General features: G+C 39.0%; 1 protein-coding gene across 1 annotated transcript; it reads left to right on the forward strand.

Moving 5' to 3' along the window:
• The first annotated feature begins 10,605 nt into the window (after positions 1-10,605).
• Positions 10,606-25,599, forward strand: LOC121954385 (lutropin-choriogonadotropic hormone receptor-like). Its single transcript, XM_042501851.2, has 11 exons — positions 10,606-11,009; positions 11,321-11,392; positions 14,746-14,820; positions 15,077-15,151; positions 16,398-16,472; positions 16,760-16,837; positions 17,020-17,088; positions 17,526-17,600; positions 19,674-19,862; positions 20,015-20,068; positions 21,899-25,599. Exons 1-11 carry the CDS (start codon positions 10,840-10,842, stop codon positions 23,046-23,048), a joined length of 2,082 nt encoding a protein of 693 aa, XP_042357785.2. The 5' UTR covers positions 10,606-10,839; the 3' UTR covers positions 23,049-25,599.
• Positions 25,600-26,279: the final 680 nt, after the last annotated feature.

A 26,279-nucleotide genomic window follows, 5' to 3' on the forward strand; every position in this document is an offset into this window, starting at 1 on the left:
TTCAGTCTTACAAACGGTGAAGGCCTGTGACGTCATTAGTGTTATTGATGTACCTAAGCAGCTGGCACACTTGGTATTTATTCGCCAGTTGTTACAGATTGTGTGCCATTTAGTGCCTAATTCAAATGACAAGAAATGATTCATTAAGAAAGGGATCAGTATACAGTATGTCTTGGAAGATTAAAAACTGGTATCTGCCAGTTTGCTTAATAATCCATAATTCAACAACAGACTTCTTGTTTAATATTACATTAATTAGCAGTTAATTTGTTCTTAACTCATTACTCAGTAACTCAAGATTTTTCTTATCATTCTGAGTGCTTCCCTAATTTCCAGACAAACTAGATTTTGTGAACTTTTTTCAACAGCCTCTACACACTGGTCCACCCACACAAGTGTTTCTGCTCACTGGGACCGATCAGAACTCTGTGGTCATGGATACATCGTGATTCATTCAAATCTCTTTCACTCCTCTGGTAGTTTTGTTGTAAAAGACATCTTTACTATTCATTTTCATAACTATTTTAATGGTTCATGGTCAACACATTAATCCCAGGATGCTCTCATCTTCATTATTCTTATCATTACATTGAGTCTAGTGAATCGATCAAAGCTCCGCCTGACTTAAACCTGCAGGTCTAATCAGCCTGATTCATTCAAAATTCTTGATATTCAGGCTCTTTAATATTTTTGTAAAAACTTATCCTTTCAAGAGTCCAAGTAGCTTTTTACTGATGAAAAACATTATTAAAGAGATTCAGTGAAAGGATTTGACTCAACATTTTGAAATCCTTAAGACATAAACATTTTTTTCTTAAGTTGTGCAGGCATTGGTGCAACTCCAGAGCAATGCCCAGCAAAACCGATTTTATCACAATAACTACACAAGTGAACACTACATAACTGTGCTTAGATTGGTCAGTTTTCAGAATATGGGCATGCTCTTTAATCATAGCTCCACCATGTAGCTAATTAGGGTCATAAATCTTGAATAATAAGGTTACTTTTTTCTTATTATTGTGCCAAATGGCAGATCTCCATCATCGACCATCTTATGAATGTATAAAGAGAAATAATCAGGCACTATTAAGCCCAAGCATCTGAGGCCCCAGCCTTGAATGTTTTATAAATAGCCCCAGATTCAAATATAACCAGTGCTAACCACGAGGCCACCATGCCGCCCCCATTGATACTTGTACATGAATAAATGTACAGACATATTCCCATTTTCCCAAGTCCAGTTAGTATGTTTTTGATGACAGCATTTGCTAAGTATTATGTACAATACCAATTACTAAAAACAACTAAATGTTTTCTTATAACAATGAATAATCAGTGTGTAAAAAACTAATTTAAAGTTAAATAAGATTTAGTGCATTAAAAAAAACAATCAAAATATTGGTCATCAAAAAAAGGGGATCTCCCTGGAGCCACCCATGTCCTCAGATCCTAGAAGAGGCCCTGCGGTAGACAAACCCTACTCAATAATCGAGTATTACAAATATACTAGATAAAACTAGATTACCAATTCTGATAATTATGTGATTCATTTGTCATTGAAAATGTGAAAAAAATGAACATGTCAACAATAGCACATTAAAGGAGAAAGCATAGAGGTATTAATACATGACAAACTACTCCGTACCAGAAACACAAATGTGTTTTTATGAAGTCCTTTCGAATGCATCCAAAGTGCTTCAACCAAACAGTAATTAACCTTTAGCCACCACCAAATAGAAACTGATCACTCCACTGAGTGCTTTGTCCAAATTGTGATTTTGTTGCTTAATGTATTTCCTGGGATTATTAAATGTCTCAATAATGATTCACATCTCATTAAAATTGTAGCCTTTCACATTTTCAATTTTTAATTAGCATATTTGGTTGCCACCAGGAGTCCCAGCTGCTTCTGTATCTTGATGGGCGACACCAGCTGTCCTCTAAAAACTACACGATGCTGTCTTACACACACAGACAGACGTTACTGTGGACTCCTACTTTATCGTCTACACAGGTTAAGATAGCACTCAGATTATCTATATAGTCGCAAAGACAACACTGTATCTCAGATAATTAATAAAACAGATGTAAGTGTTATCCCCATTCAACCATAAGTCTCCCTCATCACCTTTCGGTTAAATAATTGCTTATTCTATGTTAGACAAATTAAATGTAGAGTAGACTTCAATGCAAGAATGTTAGATAAAAACAGAGCATTCCTTTTGGATAATAAATCCAAGGTGCTACACGTCCAGAGCCAGACTCACCCACAGAGCTCAGATTGTGTCCAGCGGGTACAGAAAGTGCCGTCCTCAGACATCCTGTTGGAAAAATGAGTAGTCAGGAGTGTTTTGGGGATTCACATGGATTGGCCAGTGTAGCCACCTTGCAGCAGACATTTCTGTCCCATAGTGAGGACTGTTCTGGACAACAACACCACCACTTCTGGATAAATGTCACAGCATCCAGAGAAAAAGGTGTGTGAAGATGTTTTTATCAACACAAATATGCCAATGGCTGGGCCTTAATCCAAGTCTCCCACTCCCCAGCACACACACACACACGCACATGCATGCACACCAACACACACAGCAATCCCACCACTGCTGTTACTGTCCAGCTGGCACCGAAAGAGATGCTTTGATGTTTGTAGAGGCCAAAAAATCTGCTGGAATTGCATGAAGGGTGTAAGTTGTAAGCAGTTCTGCCTGTAATAAGCATATTTTAGCTACTGTGCTGGAGATAATGTTGAGACATTTAGAACAAAAACATTTAAATGACTGCAGAGCTTCCTAAGATCTTTTTTTGTAACAGTGTGTGTTGTTTTGGACCACCACTCAGGACAGAGCCGGCTGGGCACTTGGTGTATTTCTGACTGATTTGCAGCCAGATAAAAATGAAATATTTAGAACATTTGTATTCAAGTCTTGTGTTTGAACTTTGAGGAAAAGAAAACAGTTCCAAATTCACATTTTTCCAATGAGTCTTGAGGCATCCGGCATGTGTTCAGCCAGTTATAATCAGTGATCTTGTACCAAATATGTAAGTCTCAAAAGACTTTAAAGGACATAAAAACATGTGGCAAACTGCTGTCAGGTGAAGACCTTGGTGAGGCGATGAGCATGCAGATGAAATGGTTTTTAATGGTTTCTGCGGAAATTTCTTTGCTGTGCAAAGCTCTTGTTGCATCAGCTGTCCAGATGACTTGTCTCAGGTGAAGATGCTGAATGTAGAGACACACCTATGTAGTAATGATGCTGTTTCATCTGTTGAGTGCATGGAAAAGTCATAGATCTTTAAATTAATCCTGTGAAAAATGGGAGTAAAAACAAATGTGTACTTTTTTGTTTAGTATAACATGAGAAAAATACTTTTTCCTGCCATTATTACAAATCAAAAGGGGTCATTTGGGTCCCCAAACTAGCCAGCCAAATCATTTTATTTAGTTTCTGGAAGGGAAGTTTTGCTTAAAACCAGACTTCATTCTAAAATAACCAGATATTTTGGCAAGTTGTACCCAAAGTCCTCATACACACAAGCCAAACACAAATATTTCTGTACATCTCTAGCTCCCTGGACACTATCAGGAGCTCCACAGAGCCTGTAACCAGGCCCGTGTCCCATTTTTCACAACACTGATTATTCTTTAGCTCTGGATCAGAATGAATAAGTGATCAAAGACCAGCTGGCTTTTCACAGTGGGATTCCTGAGCTCAATCCCAGATATGAAACAGAAGTGCTCTCTGACACCTGTTGATCAAACTGAAGAACTACAGCCCCTTCTAACAAGAGCTATTGATATAGTAAGTGCTTCAAACAGTGGAGTGCCTGATCAAACATGGTGGAAGGGATGACAGCACGAGCAGCTTTCTACAAATCATTGTGGGTCTCACATTGACAAAGAACTCTGTTATTGCCCAAATTGTGACTATACAGTGAAGGTCGGTTGTGAGAGGGTTAAATCTCTTAATGTGATATCTCTTCAGTGCATTTCGCATGTCCAAGGACCTGTGAATTCCTGCCCTGATAAGCTGTCAGGAGCATTGCCCTCTACAGACTGTGTGTGCGTATGTATTAAAACGACTGTGCATGATTGGGAATTGAGAACGGACAAGCCTCAAGGTTACATGTCATTAAAAACAAGACCGCATAAATTCTACCTAATAATTCATAATAATGACTCCCATGTTTGTTGGTTGCTTGTTTATCCCACGTTCGTTAACATGCCAGCCTCATGGTGCACATTCTGCAAAACGTCTTCTGAGTGGGAGTGAGGCAGAATGATTAGAGGGCATATGGAAATGATTATAACCTGCTGAAGTGGAAGTACAACAGATCTGCAACACTCACATACAAACCCTCTTATGAATAGCAAGGATTAAGTAAGTAGATTATTGAGTAGAAGTCCTCTGTATACAGTGTGTGTGCGTCTGTACCACTATCTCTGCTACGTCATGTTGAACTCTCTTGGCTCTCTTTCATTCTCCTTGGCCGTCATGAGACTCCTGTGGTGCCCTTGTAGAGAGTGTAGAGCCTTGATTTTTGAGGTTTTCGAAGCCAAAGATGATCACTCTGGTCCTCCTGGCTCTTCTCAAACACCATTCTGTTCTTATTATTTAAAACCGAGGAAATTATGATTTAATGTGTGAATGCATTTTTGAATGCCCGCTGCGAAGTAACATAAACTGAGGCACAGCAGGTTATACTAGAAATGAGGACATTATCAGTAAGTAATGTCAGCTCAGGAGGAGTGTTACGCAAGGCAGAAGAAAAATACATTTTGCCCAACTAAATCAAAACAGAATGCACTTTTAATTTTACTTTTTGGTTTTGTGGTTTAACACAGAGGAGTAAAATGCAGAAACATTTCAGCTTTTTATTTTTCAGTGAGATAGTCTAGTGTGGTATTGTGGGGCATTTTTGTTTTGACATTGTAAAGGTGACAGGAAAGATAAAAAGAAAGAAAAAAATGCCAAAAAGTTTATGCTGGTTATTGTATTTTATTTTATTTATTTATTAGTTTATTTGAAAGGGACAATGCCGTGAACATAGTAGCAAGTTTGAAAACCATTTACTGATGTATTGCATATGGAGCTTCTAGCCAAGGCTAATTTTTGTTGGTTTACAGTTTTAACCATTAATGAATTGGCTGTTGAACTTCTAAACATCTGTGTTTTACAAATGAGTGTTAGAATTGAAGTTTCCTGTGTCGATTGCAGTTTAAGAGTCAACATTGCTGAAAAAGTCTTTCATGACTCTAATTCTGCGTGACTTGTGGCAATAAAATTGAATCTTTTGGCCCTACCCATCTAGAGAATCCTGCAGCTCAATGACCAGCAGAGGAGATGCTGTTTCTAACCTTATGCTTTCAACGAGACGTCACTTTAACAAATGTCAGATTACAAAGCCTTTTGGAATGTAGGAAAGACGGTACATGCAGTGCAGTACAGTGAGCTGCAGCATATAATCCAAATTACCCTGACTTCAATCACAATTTAAATTTTATTATGAGCTCATTCATTCCACTTTGTGCAGGAGTTTTCAAAACAAATCAAGGAATGGATCACTGACTGCCATCATTGGCAGTAAAGACTGTTGGAGGGAGTACTAGAAGTATCTGGGCATCAAGGAAAATCCTACTTAGAGAACTAATCCTCTCCTAATAAACATACATGAACATAAGTCTCAAACAAAATTAACATGTTATCAAAAAGTTTAGCACATAAGGAAGGAGCTGTAACAGCAAATCGGCTAAGTGATAGTGGGTAGTGTCAGGTTATAATGGCCGTGCTATGCACCTGCATGAATATGACTGAATGTTATCAGCCAGTGGGTCGTGGGTCCGTTCTGAATGGACCGCAACTGACTCGAGAAAGTGTCAGATTTGTAAAAAAAAAAAAAAAAAAGAAACGCACTTTATTGTGAATTACAGCTATTGTACCATGTATGTTTATCCTTGCAGGATGTTTTATTTATTTGTGCTCTAAGCCAATGTGTGCCAGTAAAATGAAGATTTGCTCATTTAAAATGTGTAGACCATTAACTAATGAGTAAGGAGAAATCTGGACCCTGTGACTGGTCAAGCTGGGAACCACCGTCATAAACCACACAGCTATAAATGGGCCAGTTTGACTTCTGACTAATGCTAGTTTAATTAAATTACAAGAAAATACATGAATCCCATAAGGACCTTGAAAGGCAGTGTTATGTAATATTGGTTTAATTTGACTGAGAGCAGACTCTGGGTTTGTTTTAAGACAATATGTTTCTAAAGAAGCAAACCTTTCGGTTTGACAGTGAAAAAAAAATTGATCTTTGCTGCTGAGCTGCAGCCCCAGTGAAGAATAAAACAAAGGGACTCAGAACACACTCAGTGCCCCTGTTGCCAATTACCTCAAATGCCACACTGATGTGTGTTCACTCTTGAACTCACTCCCTGAAAATGTCACTTTCCGTGAAAATAGCAAGTAAACAGCATTTGACACCAATTGCAGCTTCCACCACTTTCAGTAATGACTGCAGGCCTGTTCTGACTCAGAACAGCCCTGATGTGTTTTACTGATGCTTGTGCTCTTTTTTGTACCTCCATGTTGTGATGTGTTGTCATGTTGGTTTGTATTGTTTTACACTGCGTTCCACTGTTTTATGCTCGATTGTGATGCGCTGCATTGCGTGGTGTCTTAGCTGTGTCATGTCATTTTGTGTTGTGCTCCTCTCCTTGTGTGCCCTGATAATCAGCAGGATGCTGACAGGTCAACAGCCGCCCACCCAGAGGCAAGGAACCTCATTCCTAAAAAAGGAACCTCTAACAACATACAGTAACAAAGCGGATGAGGGTGACATGGTGGGGTGCGATCACACATACAGTCTGTTAATCTACATCCACACAGGTTTGAATGACACAGTTCTCATCTGCCCCTGTGGTAAAATAAGAAGAAAGTAGTCCATAGTCCACTAATGTTGATTCTCAAATTATTACTGTTTTCTCACTGGCATTCAGAGGTGCTTTTTCTGTATGCAGTGCACATAACAACACAAAAACAATAGCAAGGCCAAAACGGAGAGAGAACTAAAGTTTGTTTTTAAAGTTTATCCGCGGAAGAGTGGACATGGTCTTAGGGTAAAACTGTGTGATCCTGCTCGGTGTAAACATGCCCTCAGTCCTCTTCAGGTGAACTGTTGCTTGTTACGACTGAAAATGTAATCTGGGCCAACTAAAGGAAAACCAGAATAGGCAACTTTATAGTACAGGGAGACATGTTGATCAGCAGCAGGGCCCGAGGACAAACTTGGACTTTTGCTCATTTTGTAACTTTTTCTTCATGAATTCTTTGTGAATTTCTGATTTATTAGTCAAAAAGAAACCTCACTTTAACTGAACGATTGTTCAGGGGCGTTGTAGTGAGGGGAAATCGGGACTGATTGTCCAGAGCCATAATGTGAAAGGGGTCTTTAAAATTGTTATTTTTGAGTAATAAGTGCCATAACTAAACTAAGTTTCAGAAATAAATCATTTAAAAGACTGAACTTTCCCATACACTAGAGGTTGACCCTCAACACAGCTAGAGTACAGGGAGTGAGTGCTAATGCTGCTGGAGCATCAGGGTACACTGTCAGGTCTTTCACCAAGGAAGGGAAATTTGGCTTCCAAAAAAACCCAACCCCATCCAAAACCCAAAAACCCAAAAGAAAGAAAGGACTTTGTAGAAAATAAATAAATAGATAAAAATAGACATATCGGAAGGAAAGGTAGGGTGCCCACAGAGACTGCTCATGCACAGGACCCAGAATTTGGTGCTACGCCCCTGCTGATGTTTATCATGAACTGGAGGCGTGATATCAGTGACTGTTCTCACCTGATTCAAACTAAACTGATGGCATGTTTCATATTAGAATTCAATTAGTTTGTTTATGTATTTCTATAATTTTACGTAAAAAATACAACAAACCATGGGTATTATAGTTATCCTGTGCAACTATCAATAATGGACATACAGTATCTTTATAGTAAAAAGTGTATCAAGATTTCACTTGTTTTATTTATTCTAGCAATAGTATAGTTTTATCAGATTTTTTGTGTCATTTTATCCTTACAGAGCTCTCAGTCACCTTTTTTTCCGGCTGTAACGTGAATTTCCCCGATGGCAGATTAATAAAGCCTCATCTCATCTCATCATTGATTTATTTTTACACTGAATAATAAATAAACAATGCGGCTATTAATAATGTCCTTATTTTTGCAGAGAACCAGGCTACATGTGAGTCTGAAAACGTTATTATTTTATGTATGTGCCCCCCTCTAACACAACCCCCCACCCTGCCACATAGTTCAAATAAACTGCAATTTAACAGTACATTATCCAAAGAGGAATTTCAGCATTAGCTGTTCCAGCCATGCTGATAAATCTAATAAAGCAGGCAGAGGGCTGGCTACTAAAGCACAGCTAATGCTTGAAAAGCAGCATTAATCTAACAATCGACCATTAGAATAAGTGTAACCACTTATTTTTAACATTCTGTCAAGCAATTATGAAATTTTAATGTGTTGTAGCTCTGATTTTGAAATTGTGCCCATATGCTTTTTTCTTGAAAGTCTTCCCCCGCTGTGCATGACCTTCTAGGTGTGATGTGACGCACAGCGTGGTGTTTTAGCATGAAGACGTGGGCTGATTCATAGAGGTCCACTTGCATAAATTAGTTTCTCTCTCCCTCCCTGTCAGTGTTTTTTTTTTTCTTCTACACGGTTAAACATACTGGAACTTGACACTGTGCTCGGCTAAGAGGCTGGCAGGGAATGCGAGAGTCTTGGTAAACAGTACTGGGTGGTAACCTCTCCAGGGAACTGTGCGTGCGTGCGTGCGTGTGTGCGTGCGTGCATGCTTGCTTGCTTGCTTGCTTGCTTGCTTGTGGGGTGATTACACAGCAGCAGTAAAAAGGAGGTGTTGCTGCTCTGTTTTCGTGGGTCACAGTGGCAGTGTGGATGAGCAGGACAAGGAAGCTGTAAATGGGGTCAGGGTCACTGACAGCAGAGATTCAGCTAAGGACAGTGGTGACACGAAGCTTTTCGTTTGACAAACTGGTGTAAATGGGACCTCGGCTTGTTGTTGTGTTGCCTCCTGTGATGTAAGGTGTTGAAAAAGCAAATGTAGTTTTAGTGCAAAGAGGCTTTCTTGTTTTTGCATTGGTGTATTAAGCCTTTTTTTTTTCCAACTGTTCTTGCAGTTTGAAAGGTTGCTATATGAAAAGTTTTTCAAGTGGAACAACAAACACAAGCATCCCGCCTGTGCTTTATCTTCATCCATGGATACTGTTAAAAAGGGTCTGTGGTTTTACCATTAGTTTCAATGGAGCAAACCTATTGTTAGCCAGTAGAAATTAAACAAGGTGGACTCTTTGATCAACATGTGTCCCCCAGCTTTCAGTTGGTCTATGTCTGTCTGTCTCTCTGTCTGTGTCTGTCTTTTAAGTCCAGCTTCCCACAGACATGAGTTTTGAAACTATTCCTCTGCATATTTACCATTGCAGGCTGGGTTGCAATCCATAACAATAACGAACTGCCTCATACCAACAACTTTATTTTTAAAAGTCCCAGTTTTCAGTGTTTCTCCCTGTGTGAATGAATATTTAGATTTGAATGAGTCAACATAAAAACAACATTTTGCTGCAGAGTAGGTCAGGCCATAAGTAAAAAATAAAGTTGCAGCCTCAGCAGCAGATTAGATTTTTAAGTGGAGTGTCTTTTCTCAAACAACAGGTTTGATCTCTGTCAGTTTTAATGGTGTGGTAGAAACAGCGGCACGGTGGCGTCGTGGTTAGCACTGTTGCCTCACAGCGAGAGGGTTGGAATAGGGTTTGGTCCATGGCCCAGGGCCCTTCTGTGCGGAGTTTGCATGTTCTCCACTTGTCTGCGTGAGTTCGTTTCGGGGTCTCCGGGGTGTCGGCCCTGCGATAGTCTTGCAACCTGTCCAGGGTGTACCCCACCTTCCAGCCAATGACAGCTGGAATTGCCTCCAGCACCCCCGCGACCCTTGCAAGGACAAGTGGTTACGGACATTGAATGAATGGTCTTTAACATGTAGGTACATTTGGCATTACTGGACTCTACCGCCTAAGCCACAGCCGCTCCAAATCTGCAGCAAGCAATGGAAAATTGTCCTAAAAAAACATACATTATAGAGCAAATACTTGTAGACCCCCTGTCATGTTCCTTTAACAATTAAAAATGTCACTTAAGGATTCATTGGTATTGTTATTTGGGTGCAGATATTAAAAATTACACACAAAAAAACAAAGAGAGAAAAATATCATTTTCGAAGCAAGCTGAAGATAAATATGGTTGAAAAATAACTAAAATATCTCACCCCCAAAGTTAAAAAAATTAAAAAGAAATACTCAATAGTTCACTGACTGTCAAAAAGGCTACAGTTACTCTCCCCTCTTGAATACTGATTTCTAACAAGCAAAACTGACCTCACCACCTCACTTAACGCCAGTCTTTGACAGAGCTTAAATGGTCTCCACCCACTAAACGTCACATCTCTGCCGCTCGAGCTGTCAAAGAAAATTCCGCCTTGGATTCACTCAGTTGAACCGTTCAGACCGGCTGTGATCTCGCATTTACGACGGCACCTGAAGGCAGCAGCAGGTCCTGTAACGCACTGAGCTCAGGTGGGGCGGAAAAAAAAAGACCGTAACATTTATTAAGCCTTCCGTCTTTGGTTGGCATGTCAGAAATTCCTGAGTAGTTGTTTTTTCCTTCAACTTTGAGGAGATTCAGCAGAGTTTTTTTAGTTATTGTATTTTTTTTAGTCCCCCGGTGAGTGGCCCGGTGTCACACGCATGGCTCCCCGGGCGGTCTGGCTCCTGGTCGCGCTGTCCGGTGTCCTGAATGTGCACTCCTGCTGGGCTTATACCTGTCCGGCCATCTGCCGCTGCAGCGCCGACACTTTTCAGTGCAGCAGAGACACTCAGCTGGCCTCTCGGACAGGAGCAACATCCGTGCCTCGACTGTAAGTAACCCAACTTTTAATTCAGCTTCAGTGTCTGAGGTATGCCAGTCCAAAACGTGTAGAAGGACTGAGCCCATCACTGCCCTTTTGGTATTCACATTTGGCTTTTCTTTTGTTGTTCTGGCTTCTCATTAACTTTTAATCATTTTTATTTTCCTTACTGTCACTTCAATATTCTTACATGGGATTTTGGTTAAACTTATATAATGTAGCCTATCATAAAAGAAATGTCTAAGGATAAATTGATTTTTTTCTGTTGTCTGTATTTTCCCGTTTGACTTATGAGGCTTTCAACTTTACTTATCTTATAGAAGGCTCAATCATCTGCCCTTGAAACAAGTCCCCACTCATGCCTTCAAGGACCTGATCAACATTACAGTAATGTAAGTTCCTTGTTTTGTCTTAAATGCTTTAACTGGGTGAAGAAATATATGGTAGGTGTATTAAAACTTGGTTTAGCTCAGAAAAGAGACACTTTAGCCCCAATAAAACATACGAACGAAGAAGACTATTCAAACTTGAGTGAAACTTTTAAAAATGAGCAGATAAATAATGCATTTTACCTAATTAATGCAGTTAATGTTGCCAGTCTTAGAATATGACACAATTTGGACAATTAACTCAACCAGAAATACATTGTTAATGACACTGAATAAACATGTAATTATCTGAAGTACTATATTAGTAGCCTATGTGCTTTTCACTGTGAGGAAATGTTATGTATGCATAGGACAAAAACAAAAAAAGTACTTTCTTTATAGTATGAGTCCTTTGCAAATTAAGCCCTAAATACAGTTAAAATATTTGTTGAATCAGACAATTTAACAATTATGTAGGAGCATATAGTATTAGTAAGACAAAGTATTTCTACAGGACACAAACACGCATCCACCTGGTTCCAAGTACAATACCAGATATTTAAGTTAAATAAGTAAAAATAAATAAGTAGTAGACGGCATGATGTATTATTATAGTGTTCTTCATAATCACTAGTATGAAGAGTGTTTTTGCCGGTGGTGTTGTTATGATTTTATGTTCTTTAAAATGACTCAAATATTGTGGACACTTCATATCACTCTATCTACAATAATGAAAACTACGTAATTTTCAGAAATCAAGTTTTGATATTTGAAACATAATTTTGAAAAAGGAAAACAAAAAGTTTTATGACCTAATAAACTCAACTGTTACATCAGATATCTACCAAATGCTTGTACATTAAAAGCAATGGAGGAAGAGGTGATCATTTGTTTATGACTATTCATTACATCCTAACATAACTGCACTTCACTTTAATGCCTTGCTTTCAATTTACTTCCCATGCTGTGATCACCAACTCAGTGAATGTGTAGTCAAAGTTTCGCCCACATGCCATGTCATCATGTTTCTAACAGATGCTCTGTTTACATTTTCACATGACTGCAATTTAGCTGCTGCTGGGTATTTGTCTCATACAGTAATGGGACATGAAGTGGAGCTGAATGACCTGTAACTGGGAATCAGATGAAAATTATTTTTTGTTAAACATGATCTTTGTAAAGGAAGAAAACTGTAAAATTTGTCCCACTGCTGTGACACAATAAAGGTCAAATAGATGGGGCCACCCCTTGTATTTTGGGGGCCCTAAGCTGGATATGTTTTGGAGGGGCTCATTGTGGCATGTTGGCACTTCACGTGACACTGAACCAAGTGTGAAGTCTAATACAGAGATCATATTAGAAAAAAAGACAAAAGGAGCACAGTAAATATAAGAATGTAAAATTCCCCAAGACTCAGGAAAAAATTATGAGTAACAGGTAAAACATGAACATTTTACATTTCCCATTGCATCATTGAGTTTGTGGAGTTTCAGATGTTGGATAAATAATTGATTCATTGATCTGATTAAAGCTGATCACATCAGATGGACAGATGTAAAGAGCAGCTGTTGCAGAGGCAAGTGACAGCTAACTTTTAGAGACAGCAAAATTAATGGTTTAGTTTCATTTCACTGAGCTTGGCAATCTGCTTCCCCGTCTGTGCACAGTGTACACTCTGCACTCCGAGAGTGCGGTGCAATAAATAACTGAGTGGTAAACATATTTCAACAGCACTCCTAACGACAGTCCAGCTCCAAAAACAGAAAATCAATTTGTGGTGCCAGATGTGTGGTAAACCCTGCTGTCTCTTTTATGCTTCCAGGTAGAAAATAAAAAATATTCAGATTAAAGGGTAGAGGTCAGAAAGTGATAGATTTCTACCCATTAGCCTTTTAATTGTCCATTTCACCTGTCTCTGTGCTTATTGTTTTATCACTATTTGTTGGTAAAAAAAAAAATGATACAAAATGTTGTCAGCTTTTCTTTAGAAAATTAAATGTTAATTAAAAATCTGTTTTTAGCAACTGCTTATATTGCTTAATGGGTGGGTCAGATGCTGCTAACTGACACTTCAAAGTTTAGTCGTTTTAAAACCAGCTGACTTGAAAATCCCACAAGAATGCAGACAACACAGCGATACCTATCAGTAAAAAAAGAGTCAGCGCAAATCCAATTACAGCTGAATATCTTACCTAGAATCGACAGAACATATAACCTCTTTCTTTTTAACTGCTGATTAATTAGGTCTCGTCTTTATCATGTTTACAGTTGTTAAGTACTGAGTCCTAAAGCCACCATATTATCCTGAATTGGTTTCACCATTTAATTAACATATCAGTAACAGTTTGATGAGCAGATAACGTGTGTTAGCCTGTGGTGAAATCATTTGTGAGCCAGTTTGTGTTGAGTGTGTTTTAGTTTTCTGCTCTGCTCCTCAGGGACAAGTCTTATCAGTCTCAGATACTTACAGTACTAAAACATAATGTTTTTATTATGTTCAAATCTTGTCTCTATCATGAAATAGTTTTCAGCGATAAATCCAGTTTAAATGAGGTTACACGCTGTGATCCTTTGTCTTTTTAGCACCATAGTAAGTAACGTGTGTCAAGGTGGAATGACATGAGGTGTGTGTGGTTTGTCACCGTGGACGCTGAACTGGAAATCTTGGCACAGCTTCGTCTACATGTGAAAAAGCTTTTATGAGCTGTAAGTGGTAATTATGACACTATACATAATGTAATCAGAGGAGAGCATGAAAGAAAAAAATATAAGTCGTACAGATGGGAGTCATCTAATTGTTGGTTTTTCTTTGTTTGAGATGGAAGTAGAGTGACGTTAACCTAAGAAAAGTGTCGGTTGATTACAACAGAGTGGGAGAAAACGATGATTACGAAAGGAAGATGGAGAGCGGCTCAGAGAGAGGGACTTCAGCCATCAGAAAACAAAGTGTTCAAGGACGAATCGAGAAGTCTTGTTGACTTTGTTTGTCTCTGAACGTCTTTGTTTAGTCCTCCTTCTTAAACATCTTCACTTAGTCTTCCTGGCCCAGATGCATCCCTGATGTATGGTTGGAGCTTTTCCAAAACATGAGATGAAGCATGTGCATCGTAGTGCCCTACAAGTGTGAATTGTCGTTGGTGATATTTAAATATTTCCCTCATGGCTTGTATCTCAATATCAGTCATCTCTGCCCTATTTCCAAAAGAAGTGCATTAAAAAGTAAGTAAGGAGAGAAAGCCATAACTTGCGTCACTCCTGATATTTGTTACACTAAAAACTGGTGTTTACTTGCTTGATCTGAGACATTTCAGGAGTAATTTGTTTATACGCTCTTGTTAATCTGTTGACTGATGTGGAGCCATGTCTTTGTGCCACAGTGAGATCTCCCAGAGCGACTGCATCACACAGATACAGAGACATGCCTTCCTCTCCCTCCACAGCCTGGCTCAAATGTAAGTGACACTTTACCTTCCGCCACACGTCAGATTCAAACAGCACGATGAAAGGAATTATTCATTCGAGCAGCTGCTACGTGTTTTGCATTGCATTTAAGTTTCACAGGATTAGTCTCTCAATTACAAAGCAGCGTGTTTAATCCTTGACTTTCAGAGCGGCTGATGTATGAATGGGCTTTTCTGTTTGTTTGTTGACAGCCGCTGACAGCAATATTGTAATTGCTGATACTTTTCCTCATTTTTATTCCCGCAGTTCAGTGCAGAATATCAACAGTCTGAGGGTTATTGAAAAGGGGGCGTTCACTGACCTGCCCAAACTGGAATATTTGTAAGTCATTCTGCTCTGTGTGATCATTATCCTTCCATTTAAACCCTACTGACCTGCAAGTGGATCAGCTAGTACCATTCCCTGATCTGCTCTTCAAACTTCACATGACTATATTTTAAATCTAGTGAATAAAGGCCCATCTAACGATGGGCATTTTAAAGGGGCAGTTCACCCCAAAATCAAAAATAGGCATTTTTTTCCTCTATTCATCTATCTAGATTGTTTCGGTGTAAGTTGCCGAATGTTGGGGATATTGACGTAGTGATGCCTGGCCTCTCTTTAATTTAATGGAACTAAATGGCACTCAGCTTGTGGTGCTCAAAGTGCCAAAAAAATACTTTGAAAACTCAACAGCAATGTCTCTTTCCATAAATCATGACCTCTTCACTCATAGTAATCAACAGACATTTTTGTGAGCCGTTTTCATGTAGGATCTTTTTTCCATCTCCAGAACTACACCCACCAACTGCATCATCATGCAGAAGGATGCATGCATCTACTCATGCTCGTGACTGCATGAGGTGTATACATTAATGGCGTTATGGTTGGCGGGTGTAGTTCAGTAGAAAGAAAATTAATCCTACGTGAACAAAACGACGCCTCTTGAATAACGAGGTCATTATATCACAGTTTTTGGTTGGCTACAGTTGGCATTTATTACTAGTACAAATGACTCTGTAACTGTCACAGGTATTTATCGACAGTGATGTACCACCTGGGTGGACGCTCATATTTTCGTGATTTTTTTCCAGCACAATGCAATGACTTGGTGCCACAAAATACTGTCCGTCTTAATCCAAGTGGTGCTCTAACATAATTTAAAATGAGTCTGCAGGAATTTTGAATGAGAGACTAAAAAAGTAATGGATATATAAAAAAAAGAAGAAACAACTATAATATTTTCATTGGCCTCTATGTGCTTTCTACTGTTTACAAACCCAGTTTTCAGGCATGTTTATTAAACAACAGTGAAAAAGAATAAAGAAAAACAGAAGGGCATATACTCATTCACTGAAAGATTTGGAGATATTATTTATTCATCTAGCATTCATTGTTGCAAGTTTAATGTAAGAAACATGTTAAGGTCATAATCAGATAGTGACATGATGTGTTAAATAACATTTAACCTGAACTGGAAATTTTCTCTTACAAACTGAAACAATCTGCGACCTCGTGACATTTTGTAGGAGAGATTTGTTCTTATCTACTCACAATCATTTGTCTCTGCTGCTCATCGTCTTCACAGAAGCATCTCCAACACAGGGCTGATTCTCTTCCCAGACTTCACAACTATCTCCTCCCTGGTGCCAAATATTATCCTGTAAGTAATGGCATTTAAAAATAGTGTCTCTAACCTGGATTAGTGTCTTTCTGTATGTTGCAAAACTGCCTGTTCATGTTATAACTCAAAGAAGAGCCCAAGCTGTTTGTTCTGAGCCCCGTTTTGCCTTTATCTATCAATGTCACAATGCCACCAACCCTGCCGCAAACCCCCTGACTGGGTCACAGTTCATTAAGCTGCTCTTCTTTTGTATGAATATGCATAATTTTGTCTAACTGATAATTATGCCAAACAGCCTGAGTGAATGTTATCTCCTCCGTGTACAGAGAAATGGCAGACAACATGAGGATTGACATCATTCCTGCCAATTCTTTCCAGGGTATCACAGAGGAGTATGTTGACATGTGAGTACAGGAGTTGACTTCTTTTTTGCCTCATTATCCAAGCTAAGGGCAACAGTTTGTTACCATTTGTTAAGAATGTGTTTTGAAGTGTCTCAATATGCTTATGTAATTGGATGTTCAGTTCTTTGACCTTGGCAATGGGTGCTTTTGACAGCAAATGTATAACATTTTGTCCTTGACAGGAACCTGGTTAGAAACGGCTTCAGGAAAATAGAATGTCACGCATTCAGTGGAACCAAACTCAACACACTGTAAGCATGTTGATAATCAAGTTTATTCCCTCATGCTAAACAACAACAGCATACAGGCTGATACAGTACACTGTTAAGTGTGCCGTTCAGATTTAAGGCTTTTCTTTTTCTAATCGTAACAAACTGAGTGTACCAGTAAACAAACGTTATGTAAGACTAAACAAAGATTGGATGCCCTGTTGTTTTCTTGCTCTGCCCCATACTGCTGAATGTTGATGGGGACGAGATATGTGCAGACACCCTGTGGTCTAAAAATAAAGTCATCTTCCTCAGTGTCAAACTGAGAAGACAAAAAACTGGATGAAAAATGGTTTGAGGAGCATTGTTGGCCATTAATGTCATCTTTAATTTTCTTTCATATAACATGTTCACTGCTAAACTGCTGTTTGGCCTGGAGGTCACATGTGTTACAGTAGTCTTTTCTTTTTTTTTTGTAGGATTTTGAGAGACAACAGGTATCTCAGTGAAATTGAGGAAAATGCTTTTGAAGGAGCCATGGGTCCAAGTTCTCTGTAAGTGACAATAATTCAGATTAAAGAGAATGTCTTTATCATTTTCCAGAAGTCAAAAGTATTCTGACTATACAAATGGAGCAGATGATTAAAATGTAATGCATCCATTTCATGTGTCCCATTTTTCTGAGGTCCGCCAGGAGGCCTGCGGGCTACACTTGAACCAACTACGATCTACACTGCTTTTTCTCAGTGATGTTGTTAAGCCTGGGCGTCTGAGGCTTCAGCCCCAAATGTTTCATAAATATCCCTATAATATACATTTGGAGCTATTCCAGCTTTTGTCTACAGATTTTTCATGATAGCATTTGTAAAGTATACTGTACTCAATACTCAACTAACAACTACGTATATTTTTTCTCATCACAATTCATAATTTTTCTGGGAAGTTAAAAAAATAGTTTTGTAGTTTTAGAGTGCATAATAAAGCATTAAAATAGAGCTTGTTCATCCAATAAATAAATTTTTTTTAAAAATCCCAAGAAAGGACCCTATCAGGACCCCCCTGTTGGGGTCCAGGCTAAGCCACCAATGTCATCAAATCCTAGGAACGCCCCCGCTTTTTAAACACTACGTATATAAAAAATAAATACTTGTGTCAAGTACTTAGAAGTACCTTGAAATGGCACTTGAGTAACTGTACTTTAAACTACTGTTGAAAATAAACTAGTCCTTGAAATTAAAATAAAAGCAGGAAAATTCACGATTGTGGCAAAGTTAAATACAAGAGAGGACAGTCATACATTAACTATCTTTTGTTGTTTAAATCAACAGCATTAAGGTGACCATATTTGAACTAGGTCAGTGAAGCAAAATTAATATTCATAACAATGTTTATAATTTTATTGTATAAACATTGGGGCAGTGACAGCCTGTCTGTGTAAACAACCAACAAGGCAAGCAGACCTGCAGAATACTGATTAGTTAGCAAATATCCCAGTCTGCTGGGCATACAGCTTGCAAGGTCTCTGATTGTAAGCAACCCCGTGTTGTAGATATGAAATTTCCTCTTATCTTAGTTTATGAATTACAGTTGTGGTATCCACTGACATGCAGGAAAAGCCAAAGGTCTTCTTTTTGCTTGTACGGGGTCCAGAGAGGTACCTCGGGGTATATTCAGATTTAATGAATGCCAGGTTGCAAGTAATGCAATCAAATGAGGGGGCAAAGTAGATCCTGAATGTTATTTGGCTTTGTGTAAAATGTATTCAGTCCTTTGTGTCAGTTTTTACAACCTTCTGTGTGTCTTTTTATTATGAACGAGCATCTCTCCAGATGGTTCTTGATGGCTTAATAAATAGAGTGCCCTATGAGAGACTTAAGAGATTTGCCTGTCACAGCATTTCTTACCTCCAAATGATGGTTCTTTTTGTGGGAAAAGCTGACTTTATAACCTTTAAACAGAGTTAAAAATTACATCTGAAACACTAGGCAAGATAGACCAAGTCTGTTCTAGCAACTTGTGGTAGTCCAGTGCCTTATTGAAACACTGTATTGTATTATTTTTTTTCACTTCTTTACTGAAATATATTTTTATGACATTTGTAATTACGTACTAGAAAATTATTTTCTGAGACATTTTTAGGGCTTAATATACTATGATGTTTTTTTATGACATGTTTGATGGCATACTATACCATGATAGTTTATGATATTTTTAAGGCAGAATATATTATGACCTTTTCATGACACTTTTTATGGCATATAATAGTATGATATTGTTAAGACATACCATGCTATGGCATTTTTTATGACATTTTTTAAGGCATACTATTCTGTGACTTTTTTGGGACACTATACTATGACCATTTTATGACATATTTTTCTGGCATACTATACTTTGATATTTTTATGGCAGTTTTTATGGCATAATATACAAGGATAATTTTAACCTTAGACAAGATAGACCAAATATGTTCTAGCGACTTGTAGTCCAGTGCCTTATTGAAACACTATATTTTATTGGTTTATTTCATTTATCTTTACTGAAATATATGTCTACATTCTGTGTGTGTGTGTGTGTGTGTGTGTGTGTGTGTGTGTGTGTGCGTGTGTGTGTGTGTGTGATTTCAGGGATGTTTCCTTCACAGCTCTAAGTTCCCTGCCCCCTAAAGGACTGAGGCAGGTGAGGTTTCTGAAAGCCAGCTCTACTTTCGCTTTGAAGATCCTCCCTCCACTGGAGAGCCTGGCTGAGCTGCTGGAGGCCGAGCTCACGTACCCGAGCCACTGCTGTGCCTTCCACACATGGCATCGGAAACAAAGGTAACCGACAACCGCTCCCGGAGATGTGGCATATCCATTCACATCTGCATAAAGAACTCTGTCCAGTGAATACAGATCATCAGTTGGTAATTAGCAGTGGAGTTTATTGACATTTTGTGTGGTCTAACCTTTCCTTTTCTTTTAATTTAAAGGGAAAGCGCCTTAAAGAACTTCACAAAACTTTGTGACCTGAGCGAAGCTGAAATGTAAGTTACTTCACCGCCCACTTAAAGGAATACTTCGCTGATTTTCAACCAACTTTCTATCCAAACAATGTGGGTAGCATGTATAGATAAACTGTGGTAGACATTCCTCCATCTAACCAGTGCCCAGGCATTGTCCCCTAGAATTTTTTCAGGCCCGATGGTACACACATGCAAATATCTATCAGAATGGACTACTACCTGTATAAATGTAGTTAAATGTCAAGTAGGTCATTCTGTCAGGTAAGGATATATAACAGAAAAAGACTACTTCTGTATAAATGTAGCTAAATGTTGAGTGCGTCATTCTGTCAGTTACAAGTATCCATCAGAATAGAGCCCTGCTGTTATAAATGTAGTGAAATGTGGAGTAGGTCATTCTGTCAGATATGATATCTCTTTTTAAATGGATTGCTACCTGTATAAATCTAGTTAAAAGTAGAGTGAGTTGTTTGTCAAGAACAAGTATTTATCATAATAGACACCTTCCTTTATAAATGTCTTTAAATGTGGAGTAGGTCAGTCTGTACCAGGCACAAAAGTTCTAATTTCAGTTGACTTCTGAGTGTAATTTTCAACCTGTACAATTGTAGCATGAGGACGGATGTGTTATTTCAGTGTGATGGTCAGAAATGAGTAATTGTCTTGTTTGAATAATCTCATCAGAATATTTAAATTACACCCATTATTGTCATATCTCTCTGACTGTCATCAGCTCCAGTGTTTACCCAAGAATTTTCACTAAAACGCCAGGGATGATTTATTGCCGTGGTTGGCTTCAGTCTGATGGCACAGTCATTCAGCAGTTTGATTATTTGCATTCAGATTTTTGTTCACATTGTATGTTAAAAACTTCAAACAAAGTGAAACCGACACCAACACAACATCATTAGCAAAGTGTGTATAATTCACTGTTGCACTCTTTCTTGGCTTTGAGAAAAATTTCAACACAACATAATTCTCCTTTCCCATCTTTTTTTTTATTCCTGGCTCAGTTGAGAAAAAAAGTGAATATATTGGGTTACATGTACAAAGTTTTTTACTTTTTGGATTGTTGGTCATTTAGTTAATCTGTTAGCTTTTTTGCCTTTTCCCCGCTGCAGTAATTTAAACCTGCTATCCCCTACTCTGGCAGTGAGAGTAAAAACAACACGTGCATATGTCCATACGTCATAGCACGCCATAGTTGATTAAGTAAAGCAAAACTATCTGCACAGTTTGTTTTACTTTGAAAATTGACAGGAAGTGAAGTGACTTCAGGGTTAACTCCCTTCACTTTGAGCAACAGCGGGAAAGCAGCACACAGGGGCTCCGCTTGGTTTTGAGAAGCAGCAGCATTTATAAACTGAAAACTGTGACCACACAATTAAACTTATTTTTTACCATCACTTTATATGAAATATTTAATTTTTTTAATGCATTTAATTGTAAAAATCCACCCCTACTCCGTTTTCTATATGAAATATCATTGGAAGAATAACCCCCTAATACAAAGGCATGAGGAAAAATTGAAACAAGCTCACCTGTTCTCCCAAAAACATTTGATTATCCTCCTCCTCCTCAGAAAAAGACACTTTCTATAAAGCTCATGTCTATAATGCATTATAACCCATGATGCGCATACATACAATGTGTGTGTATAATAGCGGACATACAGCAGACAGGATAAAATACAGTTGTAAACTTTGGCTGAATTTAAACTAAATCCGGCAGTAAGGCAGCCTCATACAGGATTGTTTTTGTGCTTTACTGTGACACAATCAGAAAACGCAGTGTTGTTCCTCCTGATCAATTGCTGTAGGATCTTTATCTTAACATCTGTGTATTTTCCAGAGAGCCCACCGCAGATGGTGTGAACCTCATCGATGACATCAACTTTCAGTATCCAGACCTGGAGTTTGATTGCCTTAACAGCCCCTTTGTCAAGTGCATGCCAAAGCCAGATGCTTTTAACCCTTGTGAGGACCTGCTGGGTTTCCCCTTCCTGCGCTGTCTCACCTGGATAATTACGGTGTTCGCTGTAACGGGAAACCTGGCTGTTCTGGCTATGCTGCTAATTAGCCGCCATAAACTAACTATCTCCAGATTCCTCATGTGTAATCTGGCCTTCGCTGACCTCTGCATGGGGCTTTACCTGATGCTCATCGCCTTCATGGACTACCACTCCCGTCATGAGTATTACAACCACGCCACGGATTGGCAGACAGGGCAAGGATGTGCGACAGCAGGGTTTTTGACAGTGTTTGCCAGCGAGCTATCAGTATACACACTGACTGTGATTAGCCTTGAGCGCAGACACACCATCATTAATGCCATGCATGTAAACAAGAGGCTGCGGATGCACCACGTGGCAGCCATAATGGGGGCAGGCTGGGGCTTCTCTCTGGTGGTTGCCCTGCTCCCTCTTGTGGGGGTAAGCAGCTACAGCAAAGTGAGCATCTGTCTGCCCATGGACATCGACACACTGGGCTCTCAGGTTTACGTGGTCGCTGTGCTCATTCTCAACGTCGCCGCCTTCCTGTTGGTCTGCTACTGTTACATATGCATATATCTGAGTGTTCGAAACCCAGAGCACTCTTCTCGCCATGGAGACACCAAGATTGCCAAGCGCATGGCTGTGCTCATTTTCACAGACTTTGTGTGCATGGCCCCAATATCCTTCTTCGCCATCTCTGCAGCCTTGCGTATGCCCCTCATAACAGTGTCTCACTCAAAGATCTTGCTCATCCTTTTTTATCCCATCAACTCCCTCTGCAACCCTTTCTTGTACACCCTCTTCACCCGGGCATTCAGGAAGGACGTGTGTCTGCTGTTGAGTCGCTGCGGCTGCCGCCACACCAATGCTGACTTCTGTAGGTCACAGACTCTGGCTTCACACCTCAACTGTACCCAAAAAAAGTCTAACAGAAACCCTTGCTCACTTAGCTTCTATGCCCTTCACATTAAGATGAAGGATTGCTTTCTAAATAAGGGAGCAACATGACCTTCAACACTGACAATTTTTTATAAACTTCAAGGCAGTGTCTGCTGCTAAAAATTTTGCATTTCTTCAAAATTTAGGGTCAAGGTGAAGAGATTCTCAATACTGTACATGACATCAGATCAGATTTGATTAGTTTACAAAGTGAGAATTTCATCTGTCAGGTCCAAGAGACCTCAAATTGAAGACAATGGGTGCTGAAGCCTTCATGTCTGCACATGTAACATCATGTGGTACAAAGACGCTGATGCATGGAGAAGGAAAAAAACAAAACAGGCCGGTTTACTTGCAAAAAAGCACAGGCAATCAATTGTGTTGTTAAGATCAAGATATATATAACAGCACTTGAAGAGGAAGACACATTTGGTTCAATTAAAGATCTGAGTTTGAATACAAATGTGATCAAATGGAAGTCTCAGGCTTCGGCTCAGAGATGTGCTTTAGTTTCATCTATTGGGTTGTTGTACTCGGGAGACATTTGGACTGGAAGACTTGTAGACTGCAGACATGCAAGAGTGACCAAAGATCAGCTTTAGATGTCTACAAGAAATATTACCACTGTTCAAAACTGTCAGATATTTTAATTTAAAAAAATGTAAGCATGGTCAGTTTCCTGTGCTTACCATTTTTATGCCTCCACGCCAGCAATAGCTGAGTTGGGAGGCATAATATTTTCTGGTTGTCCGTCCAGCCCATTCTTGTGAGCACAATCTCTCAAAAAGGCTTTGATAGACTCAAGATTTTGGTGGTCAGAAGTCAAGGCCACTGTGACCCCTCTGTCTCATTCTTGTAAATGCGTTATCACCTTTGGGAAATTCTTCAATTTTGTCACCAACTGATTCATCCTTGAGTCCAAGTGAACACTTGGACTCAAGGATGAATCGGTTATATTTTGGTGCTCAAAGATCAAGGTCACAGTAACCTTGCATTCATCTCATTCTTGTAAAACTGATATCACAAGAAAACCTTGAGGCAACTTTTTAATTTGACACAAACATTAACTTAAACTCAATGATGGCCTGATTGAAAAGTAATGTTTAAAGGTCTAGGTCACAAGATGAAGATGGCCTTGAGGGAGTTTCCTCAAATTCTGCACAAACGTCCACTTGGACTCAACAATGAACTGATTCGAATCTGGAGGTTAAAGGTCAAGGTCAAGGTCAATTTTAGTACTATTTTGGAAGACATACTATATTTTGACGACAAACTACAGTGTGACTTTTCTGTTACTTTGGATAACAGACCATACAATTACTTTTTTTATGCTACTTTGGACCACTTATTTTAGTATGCCTTTTTATGCTATTTTGGACAACATATTACAAACCCTAACTCCAATGAAGTTGGGACACTGTGTAAAACATAAATAAAAACAGAATACAATGATTTGCAAATCCTTTTCAACCTGTATTCAATTAAATACACTACAAAGACAAGATATTTAATGTTCAAACTGATGAACTTTATTGTTTTTTGGCAAATATTCACTCATTTTGGATTTGATGCCTGCAACAGGTTCCAAAAAAGCTGGGACAGGCGCAACAAAAGACTGGGAAAGTTGAGGAATGCTCAAAAAATACCTCTTTGGAGCATTCCACAGGTGAACAGGTTAATTGGAAACAGTTGAGTGATTGAGTTGAGTGTCATGATTGGGCATAGAAGGAGTATCCCTGAAAGGCTCACTTGTTCACAAGTAAGGATGGGGCAATGTTCACCACTTTGTGTGCGTGAGCAAATAGTCGAACAGTTTAAGAACAATGTTTCTCAACGTACACTTGCAAGGAATTTAGGGATTCCACTGTCTACAGTCCATAATATCATCAAAAGATTCAGAGAATCTGGAAAAATCTCTGTACGTAAGCGTCAAGGCCAACAACCACCATTGAATGCCCGTGACCTTCGATCCCTCAGATGACACTGCATTAAAAACTGACATCATTCTGTAAAGGATATTACCACGTGGGTTCAGGAAAACCATTGTCACTTAACACAGTTCATCGCAACATCTACACATGCAAGTTAAAACTCTACCATGCAAAGGGAAAGCCATATATCAACAACACCCAGAACCACCTTATCTGAGATGGACGGACACAAAGTGGAAAATTGTGATGTGGTCTGACGAGTCCACATTTCAAATTGTCCTTGGAAATCATGGACGTCGTGTCTAGCAGGCCAAAGAGGAAAAGGACCATCCAGACTGTTACCAGCGCAAAGTTCAAAAGTCAGCATCTGTAATGGTATGGGGGTGTGTTAGTGCCCGTGGCATGGGTAACTTTCACATCTGTGATGGCACCATTAATGCTAAAAGGTACATACAGGTTTTGGACCAACATATGCTGCCATCCAAGCAACGTCTTTTTCAGGGATGTCCCTGCTTATTTCAGAAAGTCGATGCCAAGCCACATTCTGCCTGTTTTACAACAGCATGGCTTCGTAGTCAAAGAGTGCAGGTACTAAACTGGCCTGCCTGCAGTCCAGACCTGTCTCCCAGTGAAAATGTGTGGCACATTGGAACGTGCTGCAAGCATCAAAATCAAAATGAGAGAATATTTGCAAAAAAACAATAAAGTCTATCAGTTTGAACATTAAATATCTTTGTAATGTATTCAATTGAATATAGGTTGTGAATGATTTGCAAATTATAGTGTTACACAGCGCCCCAACTTCATTGGAATTGGGTTTTGGATACTATGACATTGTAATGCTATTCTACTCCAGACCATGTACTATAGTGTGACTTCTGTTTGCCATTTTTGACAGCATATTTATAGTATAACTTTTTTATACTATTTTGGACAAACAAAATATAGTATGATTTTTACATCTTATTTTTGGACAGCATACTATACTGTGACATTTTTATGCTATTCTGGACCACATACCATAGAATGACGTTTTTCAGCTATTTTGGACAGCATACTATTGTTTTACTTTTTTATGCTATTTTGGATGGCACACTATACAAGAAGTTTTTAAAGCTATTTTGGACGACATAATACAATATTCCTTTTTTACGCTATTTTGGACGATATGCTATAATGTGACTTTGAACAACATGCTATACTAACATTTTGATGTGATTTTGAACTATGTACAACAGTATGACGTTTTGGTGCGATTTTGAATAACATGCTATAGTACGACTTTTTGGTGCAGTTTTGGAAGACATGCTATAGTATAACATTTTGGTGTGATTCTGAAGGACTCACTAGAGTATGACTTTGTGGCGCG

Source organism: Plectropomus leopardus, chromosome 13 (assembly GCF_026936395.1).
Source record: "Plectropomus leopardus strain MGB_pleo_1.0 chromosome 13, ASM2693639v1, whole genome shotgun sequence".
NCBI classification, from domain to species: Eukaryota; Metazoa; Chordata; class Actinopteri; order Perciformes; family Serranidae; genus Plectropomus; species Plectropomus leopardus.